Raw genomic sequence first — 15,668 nt, 5'->3', positions numbered from 1 at the left:
ACAGTTCAAATTGACTTAGCTCCGCCCTCCATGGAGAAGATCAGTATTGCCTGACACAGATGATGCACTGGCTCTAGTTCTGGTGAAAAGTATTTGTTTAAATGACCATTGGACACAGCTGATAAGTTAGAAATCACAGCGCTATGGAGCCTCATGTACGCACACGCTACATGTGTGCAGAATACTTGTACCTTTCACTGGATCAATGTTGACAAGGAGGACAGCCACCTGATGACACTCTAGTGGAAGAGGCGTGAACACTTCATGGAGGCATAGACGGTGCCTGGAGGAATATACCAGTCTCTTAAAATAGAGCATTTTCATTTTGGGAAAGAAAAATAAACACCAAAAAGAAAAATAAACACTGAAAGCAGGATAAATTATACTATCAATTCTTGGAATTTAATAATGACTCTTCCCCCCCCCCACTCCTCTAGTGGCTTGGAAGGAAGGAAGGAAGGAAGGAAGGAAGGAAGGAAGGAAGGAAGGAAGGAAGGAGGGAGGGAGGGAGGGAGGGAGGAAGGAAGGAAGGAAGGAAGGAAGGAAGGAAGGAAGGAAGGAAGGAAGGAAGGAAATGTTACCAGCAATTACCAACAAAGAAAGACAGGACTTTGTTTTTAAGCACCACGACTTTTTCCACTTAATGCCATCAAACAGTAACTTATCCAGTTGAAGAATGAACTCCCAATTTCCATTTTGTTACCACCTATTAAAGGGGTTTATTTTGCAGGGCACAGCAAAAGTTACTCATCTCTGTACTGAAGTAATGTCAAGGTCAACTGAAATTACTTTTCCAAAACAATACATTTCCTTCATCAATACTGAGCCCGAACAAAAGGCAGTCCGAATAGTGCCTGAGAATGAAGACACTCTGTACCTTGCTACAGAAACACAACTTATTGGCAAGACAATAATTCTAACAATATTTGTATTGAATTATCATTAGAATTTAATAGAAACATTTCCTTGTGCTGTTCCCAGATGATTACAGAATTGAGATGAACCAGCCTTTACTACTTTGCTTTGAAAGATGCACCGATGATTTTGAGATGCTCTCTTTTGTTCTTAACACTGAAAATTTAGTCCTTGCAGAAATATGTACTTCTAATGGGGAAAATCAGTAAATATTGAGGCAAAAATGTCTCTGCATTGAACTGCAAACCTGATGCTCTTTTATAAAAGGATACAAACTCTATTAAATGCAACAACTAAAGAATATTAACTGCATCCTTTTCCCCATGAATATACATACTTGATTTAATTGATTTCTGTTAAAACATATATAAACTCTGCAGTAGTGAGGAACAGCATTAGAATGCAACACCTTAACAGTGAATGCCAGATAATTTGATTCTGGCCAGGTTATAGCAATTTTCTGCCACGTTAAAAACAATTCCAGGTGGATTTGCACCTTGTCTGAGATTATTACCAAATATAAGTGTTAATGAACCAGTCCGGGTCAGTTTCAACCAATCCTCACTGACAAGCAAATATAAAATCCTTTGGCCACCAAGATCTGGTTTCATGGAGAAAAGCCCACTAACAAAAGCAAACAAAATCTCGGCACGGTGTACTTGGTTGAATGCAGCTTCAGTGCAAACTTTACTTGGCATCAACTGGGGGTGGATTTAGACTCAGACTCAGCAGGAGCAATTCCCACAGCCTTTCACGCTGTTGATTATTTCTTCTTGCAGTTTCTTCCTTTCTTCCTCTTTGGACATGTGATGGTTTCTCTCCTCCCACCTCTCACTGGTGCTTCTGTTCAGCATCCGGCTGCTCTGAGTGTGCCACATCTCGTAGTAGAGGCTGTTGGGGCTGGTAAGCAGGTCAATATGCTTGCCACGCTCTGCAACTTTGCCCTGTTTTAAAGAAATCAGAATTGCAAGACCACACTGCATTGTTTGCCTGGAACAAGGAGAGGCCCCACCTGTCTTATAAGAACACACCTGGAACATCCTGGGTTCAGAATACAGAATAACAGAGCTGGAAGGGACCTTGGAGGTCTTCTAGTCCAACCCTCTGCTCAGGCACGAAGCCCTATACCATTTTAGACAAATGGTTGTCCAATCTCTTCTTAAAAACCTCCAGTAATGGAGCACTCACAACTTCTGGAGGCAAGGTGTTCCTCTGATTAATTGTTCTGTCAGGAAATTTGTCCTCAGTTCTAGGCTGGTTCTCTCCTTGATTAGTTTCAATAATTCAATAGGAAAGGAACAGCTCATTAGCAATAGCAATAAGACTTATATACTCCTTCCTAGTGCTTTACTCTCTAAGCGGTTTACAGAGTCAGCATATTGCCCTTCAACAATCCAAGTCCTCATTTTATCAACCTGAAGGATGGAAGTCATCCTTGAGCCAGTCAGGATCAAACTGCTGGCAGTGGGCAGAGTCAGCCTGCAATACTGCCTTCTAACCATTGCGCCACCACAACTTGGCCTTAGATTAAGCATCATGCTGAAAAACATCAGTGAGTTTCTTTGTTAGAGGGCTGCAGTTGCGGTCCATGCTTCTACAAATGTATGGACCCTCACTCATAATAAATCAACCATAGTTTATAGGTAGTCCTCAACTTACAAGTTTATTTAGTGACCATTTGGCATTGAACAACGGCACTGAAAAGTGACTTGGCACCATTTTTCACCTTTATGACCATTGTAGCATCCCTATGGTCACATGACTAAAATTCAGATGCTCAGCAACAGACTGATATTTAGGATGGTTGCAGCCTTCTGGGGTCATGGGATCCCCTTTTGCGGCCTTCTGATAAGCAAAGCCAATGGGGAAGCCGGATTCACTTAATAACCGTGTTACTAACTTAAACAACTCTAGTGATTTCCTTAACTTCTGTGGCAAGAAAGGTCTAAAATGGGGCAAAACTCACTTAACAAATGTCTCATTTGACAACATACATTTTGAGCTCAATTGAGGCCATAAGTCAAGGTCTGCCTGTAATTCAGAACTTACTACTCTAGAATAGGGCAGGAAACATTTTTTCCCCTCAATCTTTCTCCATATCTTACAATCGCAGAAGCTACGATTAAGATTGGCTTCCTTTTGGTATCATGGGAGGCATGGGGAAGAGCTTTGTAAAAAGTGCTCAGCCCTCCATCTTTTTAGCCACCGATTATTGGTGGCACGATCTGGAAGAATTTCAGGAGTTGAGTAAAAAGACCCCGGGAAATCTGAGCTATAGGTAAAGAGCTCTTGAAAGTCAGTCGAAGCTGCTAGTCCATTTCAATCTTCTTGAAACTGGTGGCCTCCAGATGGGTAGACTCCAACTTATGGAATTTTCAGATAGTTGGAGAATTCTGGGAATTGATTTTTGGGGAGGGACAAAATTTGGGGAAGGCTGATCCATTGGGTTGGCTCTTGCCTACTACAACTGGCAAGTGTTTCCCAAGCTACATTTCCAGCTACTTATTAAGTATCTCTTTTTGAGTAGATTTGAGGGATTCAACAGGGTCTGCCCACTTGCAAAATCTGTGCCTGAGCATTGGGGGGGGGGGGAGGGAGAACAGGAAGGCTTGCTGTTAAGAAGGTAGATGGCTTTCAGATCCTGTTTCCAAACTGTTTGCCTATAATTCCTTTCAGTGGCTCTCTTCTTATAACCCATGAACACTATCCCTATTCAGCCAGAGTTTAGTTTGTGTGTAACAGTCAAGGTTATGGTAGAAATGGAGGGGAGGGGTGTTGGTGAGTCTTTCCAGTTCTTTTTTATGAGGATATGAGGGGAGTCCTGGCTTCCCCCCTTTTCTCTTGGTCCATGGACTTTCCAGGCAGCAGAGCGGTGAAAAGAAAAAGTGTGGACCAACTAGTAGAGAACTAAATTGTTGGAAAATGAAGGTGGGCATTCACACTGTTCTACTTGTGCTTCAGGTATTCATCTCTTAAAAACAGGCAACCCCACCCCAAATTAAAGAGCCCAAAACTTGGGAAAGAGACCCTCACCGTACCAAGCCTGCTCCTTCGTGGAGGCTTGATCTCAAGAACACACAGTTGTTACAGGCGGCCCAAGTAAAATCTGAAGTGGGTGGGAATGGCCTTGGATCTGGTCTCCACCTGAATAAAAACGGAGGTAGGGCGCAGTAAATGTGGTTCCAGTCATTGATAAAACTGCTTTTGGGGAAGGGTACCAAAGCAGAGAAACAGACCAATCAACTTGTAAGGGCAGGATCAAGGAAGCAAGAAGTGCTTCAATTTCTTAAGGCATATTAGGGATAAATAAACAGACAATACAGAAGGTATCTTTACACCTCGTTGATGCCGCCCGATTCTGAGGTTTCTGGTTGCCTGGACTGAGTGGCCAACAGCCATATTTTTCTCTCTCGATTGTTTATGGGTAGCTTTCCCTCCATTAATCTCCCTGCCTCTCCACATTCTCTCACCTAAGGTTGACCCATCTGAACTATTTGGCTTTTTGATTTTTTCAAATTTTCCCTACCTCCTTTTCAAAATGGCTGGGTGGCGTATAATCTACCTGAAGCCACCAAAAGGGTAAACTCTAAAACAAACTTCAGAGGAACTGATCTAAAGGGATTGACCAAAGCAGGGGGAAATAATGCCGTGGCTACAAAGATGTGTATGAAGTCTGGCACAGATATCAACAGAGGACTGACTCAAAATGCCAGATTTTTATTAGAGAAAGGAGATGCAGAGATTCCAAAAGTGTTTTAAAACTTTCTGGAAGAGTTTGCTATCTCTGCCTGTTCCAGTGTCTGGAGGCTGCAGTGACATCAGAAGCAACAGTTTTGATTTAAACCTCTGATTTATAATTGAAGCTTGCAGCTTTGCAACATCTGTTGGATGAACACAGTGGTAAATCAACGGGACTCTTATCCACATTATTCACATTTCTCTTTTGCTTTCAATCATTTTTTTTTAAATATCAAGCTCACAATAGGTCAGTCTTAATTTACAATTCATTGGTTTAAAAAAAAAAAAAGAGCCCCAAGATGCGTTTGAAGGAGACAGCATGCATTTCCAGCAATTTTAGAGGAACAGTGATTTGGACTTTTATTGTATCCCAAACTACAAATATTTACACTGTCCTGGGAAGAGGTCATAGAAGAAATTGTTCAGCCTTTTTACCTCATCCCCTAATTTATTTTAATATCTTCTTCCTGTTTTTCTTTTGCTGTGCTGGTTCTCAACAGTTTGAGTTATCTGTTTTCTAAGAAACCAGCATTTATGAGACAGCTGGGAGCCAGGCATGCATGAAGCCACCTCACTGAGTTCATCACAACATTTCTACTCTATAAGAGTTCACAAAGGCAAGATATTTAAGGGGGCCTAAGTGTTCGCTGGCATTTCATTATTACTAATGAGCCAGCTCAACTGGGCCTTTAAAAAAAAAAAATTCAGTAACAATGATATAATGGCCCTATTAGGCCAGTGCCTTACAGTGTTTAAATTTCTTTCATACAACGGTCACGTAAAATACAAATATGAAATGATGGAGGTAGACAGAGGAAGAATATTTGGGAAGGATGGCCACAGGCAGCTTCATCAAGGGTATTTTCAAAACTAATGCTCTGAGCCCCTAATACAGCGGTTCTCAACCTATGGGTCGCGACCCCATTTGGGGTCGATCGACCATTTTACGGGGGTCGCCAAACAATGCGATCCGCCATTTTCCCCCCTCAGGGGGCGGCGCCGCGCATGCGTGCCGCGCATGGGGGCGGCGCCACGCATGCACAGCACGTTCGTGTGACGGGGGTCGCCGTCACACAAACGTTGAGAAACACTGCCCTAATACATTTTGTTTCTTGCTCGTTTTCTTCTTCTCAAAGTAATACAATGCTCAATTTGTTTTTTCACTTGTTCAGGGGAGCGGAAAGGGACAACTCACCACAGCCCACTCAGTGCAGGACAGCCCACCGCAGCGCCATTCAACAATTCAATTTAACTATTTAAAATAATTTTAAAAATTGTTTTAATTTTTGTCGTTCCCATTTCGTATTGTCCCTCCTACGGTATCCTTTCTTTAATGAGTCTGTTCCACCATTTCCTCAATATTAGCTTAACTCACGTCCTGTGGCGAGTTCCCCCATGGCAAGTTGGCCATGGTGAGTTGCCCCCCCCCCCACAATCTGGGTCCTCATTTTACTGTCCTCGAAAGGATGGGAGGCTGAGTCAACCTTGAGGATCGAACTTCAGGCTGTGGGCAGATAACTCTAAGCACTGTGTCATCACAGATCATTTCATATAAATAAAATGTATAAGGATATGACAAGCGAGTCCATAATTACACTTTGCTGGAAGTTATTAGTCAGCACACAGAATTTAAGTGTCTTGCAAGAGCCGAGGTGGCGCAGCAGTTAGAGTGCAGTACTGCAGGCCACTTTAGCTGACTGTGTTCAGCAGGTCAGCGGTTCAAATCTCACCGGCTCAAGGTTGACTCAGCCTTCCATCCTTCCGGGGTAGGTAAAATGAGGACCCAGATTGTTGGGGGCAATGTAAATATATATATATATATATATATATTATATATATATATATATATATATATATATATATATATATATATACACACACACACATACATTGCTTACTGGTGTACACCGCTTAGAGAGTGCTTGCACTTAAAGCGGTATATAAGTCTCATAAATAAACAAACAAATAAATAAATAATAAAAGGCTGTTCATTTGATAATAGGTAAGAAACATAATGATCAGCTGAATGTCCAGGAAGTGGTAATAAAATAAGCAAAACCAAACCAACGAGTTCATGGTTATTTTTTAAAAAACAAGAAAGAAGAAGGTGGCCACCCCTTTTTATGGTTTCAGAGCTAGAAGGAAGGGGCCGATCCCATTATTAAAAGGAACATTTCTGAATCTGCTATCCCACAAAGAGAAGGAAAGGCTTGAGAAGCTCTCCAGGAAAACATTTCCTCCCATACGGGGCGCTGTTAAAACAGTAACCTGGGCTGGCTGCTATCTGGATTCAGCCTTCAAGAGTTGAAATTTTCAGGAACATCACCCAAATAATTTTGATAGCTTTCACGGAGACTAGAAAATCTGGTGAAAGACCAGATGGGAGCAGCTTCCGTCAAACAGCCTTTGGCTGGCACTATAGGAAGACGTCAGTAAATATCTATGGAGATTCTTACTCATCAGGTTGCCCCAAAGGGGCTTTTTCAGAACTGAAGAAGCTTCTTGGATGAGAAATGAAAGGTCTTTGAGGAAATACGATATCCAGTTGCCTTTTGAAAAAGCCCCTTTGGGGCATCAGTAAATATAATAAGCACCGAGCACCTGGGGGGTTGGGAATTTGAACCTAAGCATATACAAATAACCCCTGACTTGAGACTGGTCATTTAAGGAGCACCTGTTTGAAGTTACTAGGGCCTTGGAAAGGGTGCTTTATGGCCAGCAAAGCACCTCCAGCCATTGTAAAATGTCCCCACTCCCAAGTCATGTGTGAAGGCTCACATTTACACCAGCTGCTAAATGCCCCATCATCATATGTTCTCTATTTACAGTACTCTCTGCCGGCTTCCCCAGAAAGTCAATGGGGAAGTTGGCAGGGAAAGGTTGCCAGCAGAGAGGATGGAGAGGAGCTGAAATCTTTCAGAGGGCTGTAGAAACGTTTGAGAAGGGCTGCCTGCTGAAATCCTTCCAGCAGGCAGCTCTTTGGGAGCAGAAGGGCCCCCTACCGGAGGGTTTCGGCCTCATGGAACTGAAATCCTTGAAATGATGGCTTTCCTCTCCATCTGCTTAAGGTACTGGGAGACCACTTGACGACTACAACTGAGAGTGCTAGGATTGTGACCACTGAGCTGAACAGCCATATGGGCATCTTGCTTAGCAACCACTTTGCTCAATGATCAAGATTCTAGTCCCGGGACTTCCGGTGGTTAAGGCGGTGGAGATGGCGGCTACTTTGTAGCCGTCCTCCTGAGACGGTGTCAGATCCGCGGAGCACAGCGTTCATCAGCTGGCCCGCGGCTCGCAATCCTCTTCCCGGGCGAAGGGAAGGGGTAGAGATCGCATGAATAGAGGTAGAACCTCTTAACCTTCCCTGGATTTTTATTTTAGGGGGGGTAGAAAGAGTGCTCCCTCGGAGTTCATTGCCTTCTCCGCCTCTCAGCTGTCTTTGTTTCTTCGGAAACAAAGCGAAACGCCGCTACCATCTCCGTATTTAAAGTAACCGTGAGTAATTTTAAACCGGACAGAACTGTTTAAAGGATTTTATTTATAGTTTAGTTTTATTTTTATTTTTTTTTAGTTTACTTAGTTTATTTAGTATGTGCTGATTTTTTTTTACTTTTTGAGCTTTCTTTTTTTTCTCGCAGGTGGAAAAGTGAGAGTGAAAGTAAAATGGCGTTTTGAAAGTTTTTTTTTTCCTTTGAAAGACGGACTGGCTGAACTGTTGCTTAATTCTGCTTTCCTTTTTATTTTTTTCTTATTATTTTTTGGGAGTTTTTAAATTGATTCTATTTTATTCTATTTTACCTTATTTTTAATTTTTTGGATTTTTTATTTTCTATTGGTATTTTTATGAAGAAAGAAAGATAAATTAAAATGGCTTCAAAACGACAACCAGCTACTACAGCTCCTAAGGTAACTTCTTCTCCTGCTACTTCTACTGTGCAACAACAACTTAAAATAATACCCTCAGTGCAGCAACCTAAAACTACTCCACCTTCACCTCCCCCATCTGGCACATCAGCACAAGACATTAAAGAAATAATGGTAAATGCTGTGTCACAGTTTAGGGAGGAAATGAAGCAACTTTTGGAACAGAATAAATCTGAAAGCAAGGAAAAAATGAAGAAAGAGATGAAGGAGCTTTTAGAACAAAATAATACTATTTTGAGGGATGACATACTTTTAGCTTTATCTGGAGTGGCCTCAGTGGTCGTGAAGCTGGATTCTAGAGTGGAGGAAATTGAAGAAACAGTAGAACTTTTGGATTATAAATTCCAAGATATGCAGAAAAAAGTGGAAACTTCACAAGATGATATTCTCATGTTTCAGTACAGACAGATGGAATATGCTTTGAGAATAAGAGGCCTGAAAGAAGATAAAACCCAAGACTTGATGGAAATGGTGATTAATGACTTGGCTGTTATTTTGAATACAGATAAAGATGAGTTACGTGGGGAGTGGAAAGAATTTATAGAGTTAATTCTTGGATTGCAAAACAGAAGAATCTGCCCAGAGATGTGGTGATATATTTTGCTAAGAAGTCTTTGAGAAATCAGATTCTGCAAATTTTTTACAATAAAAGATTTCAGATTGCTGCCCAAGATATTATTATTTTAAAGGAAATTCCACCTAAAATTTTAAGAAGCAGAAAAGATTTTGCTTTTCTAGCAAATGAACTTAAAGCAAGACTGATGCCATTTAGATGGGAGATTCCGATGGGTATTGTTTTGAGCCATGCAGGGACACGTTATAGACTTAATACAGTTGTTAAAGCTAAGGAATTTTACAAAACGGTCCTGGGTGCAGGCTCACCTTTGCCCATGATGCACAAAGTCCTGAGTGATAAAGAGATGGAACAGAAACCTGAAGGTACAGGTGCGATGACTGCTGGACAGGTGGTATGGATGTCTCAAGCAGAGGTTAAAGAACAGAGAATGACCCGTGCAGCACATAAACGTAAAGAAAAAGAACAACAGAAAAAAGAAAAAGAAATTAAAGAATCTACTCAGCAAATTGTCTCAATGCCGGTGGGAGGAGCAAGACCCAAAAGCTCTGCAACATACTCTTCAGTAGCAGAATTTGAGGGGATCTTCTCCAGGCTCAAGGCCAAGGGAGATGGCAAAGCTCCTGACCTGGAATGTTAATGGATTAAATATTCCTCAAAAGAGAAAAAAAATCTACCATTATTTAAAGCAACACAACAATGATATTATCTGCTTGCAAGAAACTCATATTACATCTAAAGATCAAAAATACTTAAACAATCCTCGTTTGGGATCTCATTTTGTATCTCCCGCCCCTGGGAAAAAAGGGGGTGTGGTAATTTATGTTAAGCAGAATTTATCTGCTATCCTGTTAGAATCAGATCCTCATGGAAGATATGTTATGCTTGAACTTGGTTTATATGGCAAGAAAATTCTTATTGTGGGGCTGTATGCACCAAACCAGCAACAGGAGCAATTCTACAGGTTGCTACATCAGAAAATAACCTTGTTGGACTATAGATCTGTGATTTTAATGGGAGACTGGAATGGTGTCTTAGATATACAAAAGGACAAAAAAGGCTCTTCTACTTTTTTTAAACAGGCTAAACTACCTAAAGCCTTCTTTGACATGAAAGAAGATTGGGAATTGAGAGACTATTGGCGTGAACGTAACCAAGAAGAAAGGGACTTTACCTTCTTCTCAGATAGACACCAATCTTTCTCAAGAATTGATTTTTTTTTGATCACAACAGATTTATACAACAGGGTGAAGAATGTAAAAATTTTTCCTAGGACATTGTCTGATCATAGTCCAGTTTGGATGGAACTGTTTGCTGAGAAAGAAGACAGGAGATCCTGGAGGGTGAATGAGAATTTATTTAAACAAGAAAAAAATGTTCACAAACTAAAGGAATGTTTAAAGGAATATTTTGCTTTAAATATGAATAAGGGAACATCAATGTCAATGGTGTGGGATGCAAGTAAAGCTTTTATGCGTGGTATTTTGATAAAAATGAATAACTTGCATAGACAGAAACAGATTCAGAAACGTAAAGATTTAGAAGAGGAGATTAAATTAAAAGAGAAACTCCTAATTTCAAATCCTTTAGATGAAAAGGTGAAAGGAGCTATAAAACTGTTAAAAACACAATTTAACATGTTGATGGCTGATCAAGCTGCAACCAATTTATTATTTATGAAACAAAATACATTTTGTAACGCTAATAAACCAGGGAGATGGTTGGCTTATCAGTTAAGAAAGAAACAGAAACAGAGGAATATAGATAAAATAAATTATAATGGTAAATTGGTTTATCAGAAAGAATTGATTAAGAAATCTTTTTTAGAATACTACCAAAAATTATACAAGAGTACTAATATTCAAACTACAGATATAAACAATTATTTAGGTAAAGTTAATTTTTCTAAATTAACAGAAGATCAGGAAAAAGAGATTAATGGTTTAATTACTAAGGAAGAAATTGTTACAGCTATTAAACAATTGAAATTGGGCAAAGCGCCGGGTACGGATGGGTTGACATCTATTTATTATAAAACTCTAGTAGAAGAGATGACTCAACCGTTGTGTGAATTGTTTAATAACTTATTACAGGGGTTAGAGATCCCTCCATCTTGGCGTAATGCATTTATATCACTGATTCCAAAAGACAATCAAGATCTTACATTGCCTAAAAATTATAGGCCTATATCTCTTTTAAATGTGGATTATAAAATTTTTGCAAAAATTTTAGCCAACAGGCTTATGGGGATCTTGCAGCAGCTTATACATAAGGATCAATCGGGTTTTATAACTGGAAGGTATATGAAAAATAATGTCAGACAAATCATTAACTTATTAGAGTATTTAGAAAAGAATAACCAAGTCTCTGCAGGCCTGATATTTTTGGATGCTGAAAAAGCCTTTGACCAAGTGAATTGGCAGTTTATGTTATGTTTAATTAAGGAGATGAATTTTGGACAAAATATATTACAAGTATTATCTAATATATATCAAAAACAGACTGCTCAACTTATTGTAAATGGGGGTCTGTCAGAGGCTTTTGTAATAGAAAAAGGTACAAGACAGGGATGCCCGTTATCTCCGTTATTGTTCGTTTTAACATTGGAAATTTTGTTGATTAAAATTCGGGAGTCTCAAGAAATAAAAGGAATAGAAATTAATAAAAAAGAATATAAATTAAGAGCCTTTGCAGATGACTTGGTTGTTACTTTGTCTCAACCTACTTGTTCGGTGGTAAAATTATTACAATTGATCCAACAATATGGACGTGTTTCTGGTTTTAAAATTAATAATAATAAGACTAAAATATTAGCTAAAAATATGACTAATGGTGATAAACAGGTTCTAGTTAAGTTAACAGACTTTGAAATTGTTGATAAGGTAAAATATTTGGGGGTTATATTATCTGCTTCCAATGCAAAATTGTATAAAAATAATTATGAAAAGCTGTGGACGGAGGTACAGAAGGATTTAAAAAATTGGAACAATTTACAGTTATCCCTTATGGGTAGAATTGCAGTTATTAAAATGAATGTCCTGCCAAAGTTTATTTTTCTGTTTCAAATGTTACCTATTCTAAAGAGTGAACGTAATTTAGATGAATGGCAAAAAGGTATTAATAAATTTGTTTGGGCAGGGAAAAAACCAAGGGTGAAACTTAAAATAATGCAAGATTTTCGTGAGAGAGGTGGACTCAAGGTACCAAATATGAAATTGTATTATGATGCTGTAGTATTAACATTGATCAGCGATTGGGTGAATTTAACAAATATAGAAATACTTCATTTGGAAGGTTGGGATTTACTTTTTGGATGGCATGCCTATTTAATATTTAATAAAAAAGTGGATTGGGTTTTTAAGTCTCATATTATAAGAATCTCTTTGCTTAGAGTGTGGAGGAAGTATTACAAATGTGATTTTAAAATATCATTATGGGCTATACCTCGGCATGCCATAGAAGGCATAAGGAAAGGGGTTAATATGGATATGGTCTCTTATGCACAGTTACTTAGATGGGATGGCCAAGACTGGCAGTTAAAATCTTTGGAAGAATTAACACATGAAAATCTAATTTATTCATGGTTCCAATATAGACAAATAGTGGATAGATGGAAGATGGATTGTAAAATGGGCTGGCTCAGAGAAGATGAAATTCTTCTAAAACAAGTAAGAGATCAAAGGCCAACCCATATAAAGAGAGTTTATGGGGTTTTAGTGGAATTGGATTCAGAATCTGAATTAGTTAAAGATTGTATGATTAAATGGGCACAGAATATTGGTGAATCGATTTCAATGGATACTTGGGAACTTATTTGGATAAGAAATGTTAAATTCACACAAGCGCAAAATTTAAGAGAGAATTTTTATAAGATGTTTTATAGATGGCACCTTGATCCAAAGAAAATGTCCATTATGTACCCTAATTTACAGCCGAAATGCTGGAGATGTGGACACTTGGATGCTACTTATTATCATATCTGGTGGACGTGTAAGCATATAAAAGCTTTTTGGATTAAGATATGGTGGAATATTCAAAGAATTTTTAGAAAGAGGGTAAAATTTACTCCGCAATTATTTTTATTAGGTATTGTTATTGATTGTGATGCTAAGGAGGTTATATTGATGTTAAATTTGATTACAGCCGCTAGGCTGTTAATAGGACAATATTGGAAGAAGGAATCCTTGCCTACTTTACAAGAGTGGTTTTATAAAGTTTCGTATTTGGCAGAAATGGCAAAGATTTCGGCTTTTTTAAAGGAGCAATCTCAAGAGAAATTTTTTGCGGTATGGGAAAAATGGATAAATTTTATACAACATAATTTGGATATGGAAAAATATTATTTAGCTTTTCTATAACTTGTAATGATTGTTTTTTTTTCTTTCTTTCTTCTTTTTTTTACGCTTTATGTATTATTATTCATATACTTTTTTATATATGTTTTATTTTTCGTCTACCTTTTTCTTTTTTTCTTTCTCTCTCTCTTTTCTTTTTCCTTTTTTCCTCTTTTTTTTCTTTTTTTTTTAGTATATATTATTCACTTTAAAGCTTATGTTATGTATATTATTATTATATATATTATGATTACGATTTTTATTATTATTATTCATTATCTTATAAATTGTAAACGTTATTTTTAAAATTTGTTAAATAATCCTATATTCAGTTCTGGGAAGTCGGGGGGGGGAGGGTGGGGTGGTTTGGGAGGGGGGGTGGATGTTTATTTGTAAAATTTCTGAAAAAATTCAATAAAAAAAAAAAAAAAAGATTCTAGTCCCAAATTGTGGTTGTAAGTTGAGGACTACCTGTAGGTAATATATGAACCCACCTAATGATGGCTTGGCATAATTTTTAAAAAGTTTACCATTTTCCTCTTTAATCATCACAATACAATTTCCAGCTTTTTTCCTTGCTTGAACCCAAAGTCACACTTACTGCCTTTTTCTAATTTACTAAGGTTGCTAAAATGGCGAAGTGAGAGAGACAGAAATATTGGGATACTTTTTTTGCTAAACAAAAAAGACTCTGCTTGCTTTAGTTTTTTTATGCCTGCATTTAGGCAAAATCAGCATTGAATGTGCATACCAGTATAAAGGAGTAACAGCCACATATTGACAGTGATAGTCAGGGAGATTTGGACTCCCAAGGCTTCAAGTGGAGAGTGGCATCAGAACATCTGTATTACAATCATTGACTAGAGAAAAGTAGGATAATTTAATGGATGCAACTGATTTTTATTTAGCTTGACTTGATCATCTTTAGTAATAATGCATCACAATTCTGCATTATAAATATATTAAAGAAATAATACACACCTAAATTAATGAAGCAGAATCTTAAATCAATCAGAGCATTAAAGCTCTGCAAAAGAGAACCTGTTACATTTGTGTGCAAGCACCAATGGCTCTATGGAAGACAATATGACCCTCTCATCCCTAAGCATCTTTTCTCATTATTTAAAGCTCATTGCTATCTTGGTTTCCAGGGAGACCACAGCAAAGAAACAACAGGGAGAATAATTCAAGTATGAGTGACACCTGACTTGGAATGGCCTTCAACCAGGGACAGCTTCTTTCGCAACACAACCCCAATTGACATCAATCATACTGTTTTAGAGGTAAATAAAAATCATATTACTCTCCTATATGCTTTAATGTCCCCTGGATTTACTGGTTTTGTTTCTTAGCTGTTGATAATTTCTTGGCCATTATTGGATTGTGTTTACTATAATTAAGCATTCCAGTGTTTTTCAAACTTGGTAACTTTAAGGTATGTGGACTTCAATTCCCAGAATTCTCCAGCCAGCACATCATGGCTAGCTGGGGAATTCTGGGAGTTGGTCCACACATCTTCATGCTGCCAGGATACTGAAGGATACTGAACTCTTACAGGAAATGTTTCTTACAGGAAATGCTCACAAGGAAGCATGGCTAAAGTTTTTTTTTCCAGCCGACCCATCCTTTTTCAGGGATACAGGTAGTCCTCAGCCACGACTGAGCCCAAACTTTATGTTGCTAAATGAAACATTTGTTAAGTGAGTTTCGCCAGATGGTATGACTTTTCTTGCCATTGTTGTTAAGTGAATCGCTGGAGTTGGTAAGTTAGTAATAAGGCTGTTAAGTGAACCAGGCTTCCCCCATTGGATTTGCTTGTCAGAAGGTTGATCACATGATCCCGGGAGGCTGCAACTGTCACAAATATGAGCCAGTTGCCAAGCGTCCAGGGACGCTGCCACAATCATCAAATGTGAAAAATGGTCATAAGTCACTTTTTCAGTGCGGTTCTAACTTTGAATGATCACTAAATAAATGCTTGTAAGCCGAGGACAACTTGTACCCCGTTCCAGTCTTCCTTCCAAGGCTCTTGCCGCTTTCTCTTGACCGCGTGATCAGGCAGCATTCTGTGGTCACCGAATATGCGCCTGCCCCCCTTTATCTGTGCAAATCTTGAACTGTATAGTTCTCCTACACAACAATTGGTACTCTAACTTTCTTACTGGGCTGCAAGTCACCAG

The 15,668-nt window shown here is 38.7% G+C and overlaps 1 protein-coding gene across 2 annotated transcripts in view; it reads right to left on the bottom strand.

The window, feature by feature from the left end:
* Positions 1-614: 614 nt before the first annotated feature.
* ABCB7 (ATP binding cassette subfamily B member 7) overlaps positions 615-15,668 on the bottom strand; it is an 84,337-nt gene continuing 69,283 nt past the window's right edge. The window contains exons 16-17 of one of the 2 annotated variants that reach the window (XM_039365355.1): positions 3,954-4,059; positions 1,725-1,859 (exon numbers count right to left, since the gene is read on the bottom strand). In XM_039365355.1, coding sequence (XP_039221289.1) covers positions 4,000-4,059 — 60 coding nt within the window. In that variant the 3' untranslated portion in view covers positions 1,725-1,859; positions 3,954-3,999. Of the gene's footprint in view, positions 1,860-3,953; positions 4,060-15,668 lie in introns of both variants that reach the window. The other variant, XM_039365354.1, reaches the window with a different exon arrangement.

The sequence above is a fragment of the Crotalus tigris genome, unplaced genomic scaffold, assembly GCF_016545835.1.
Source record: "Crotalus tigris isolate CLP2741 ecotype Arizona unplaced genomic scaffold, ASM1654583v1 scf7180000020062.1902635, whole genome shotgun sequence".
Classification (NCBI taxonomy): domain Eukaryota; kingdom Metazoa; phylum Chordata; class Lepidosauria; order Squamata; family Viperidae; genus Crotalus; species Crotalus tigris.
Note: the sequence above shows the minus strand (reverse complement) of the source record. Positions and strands in the feature narration are given on the sequence as shown.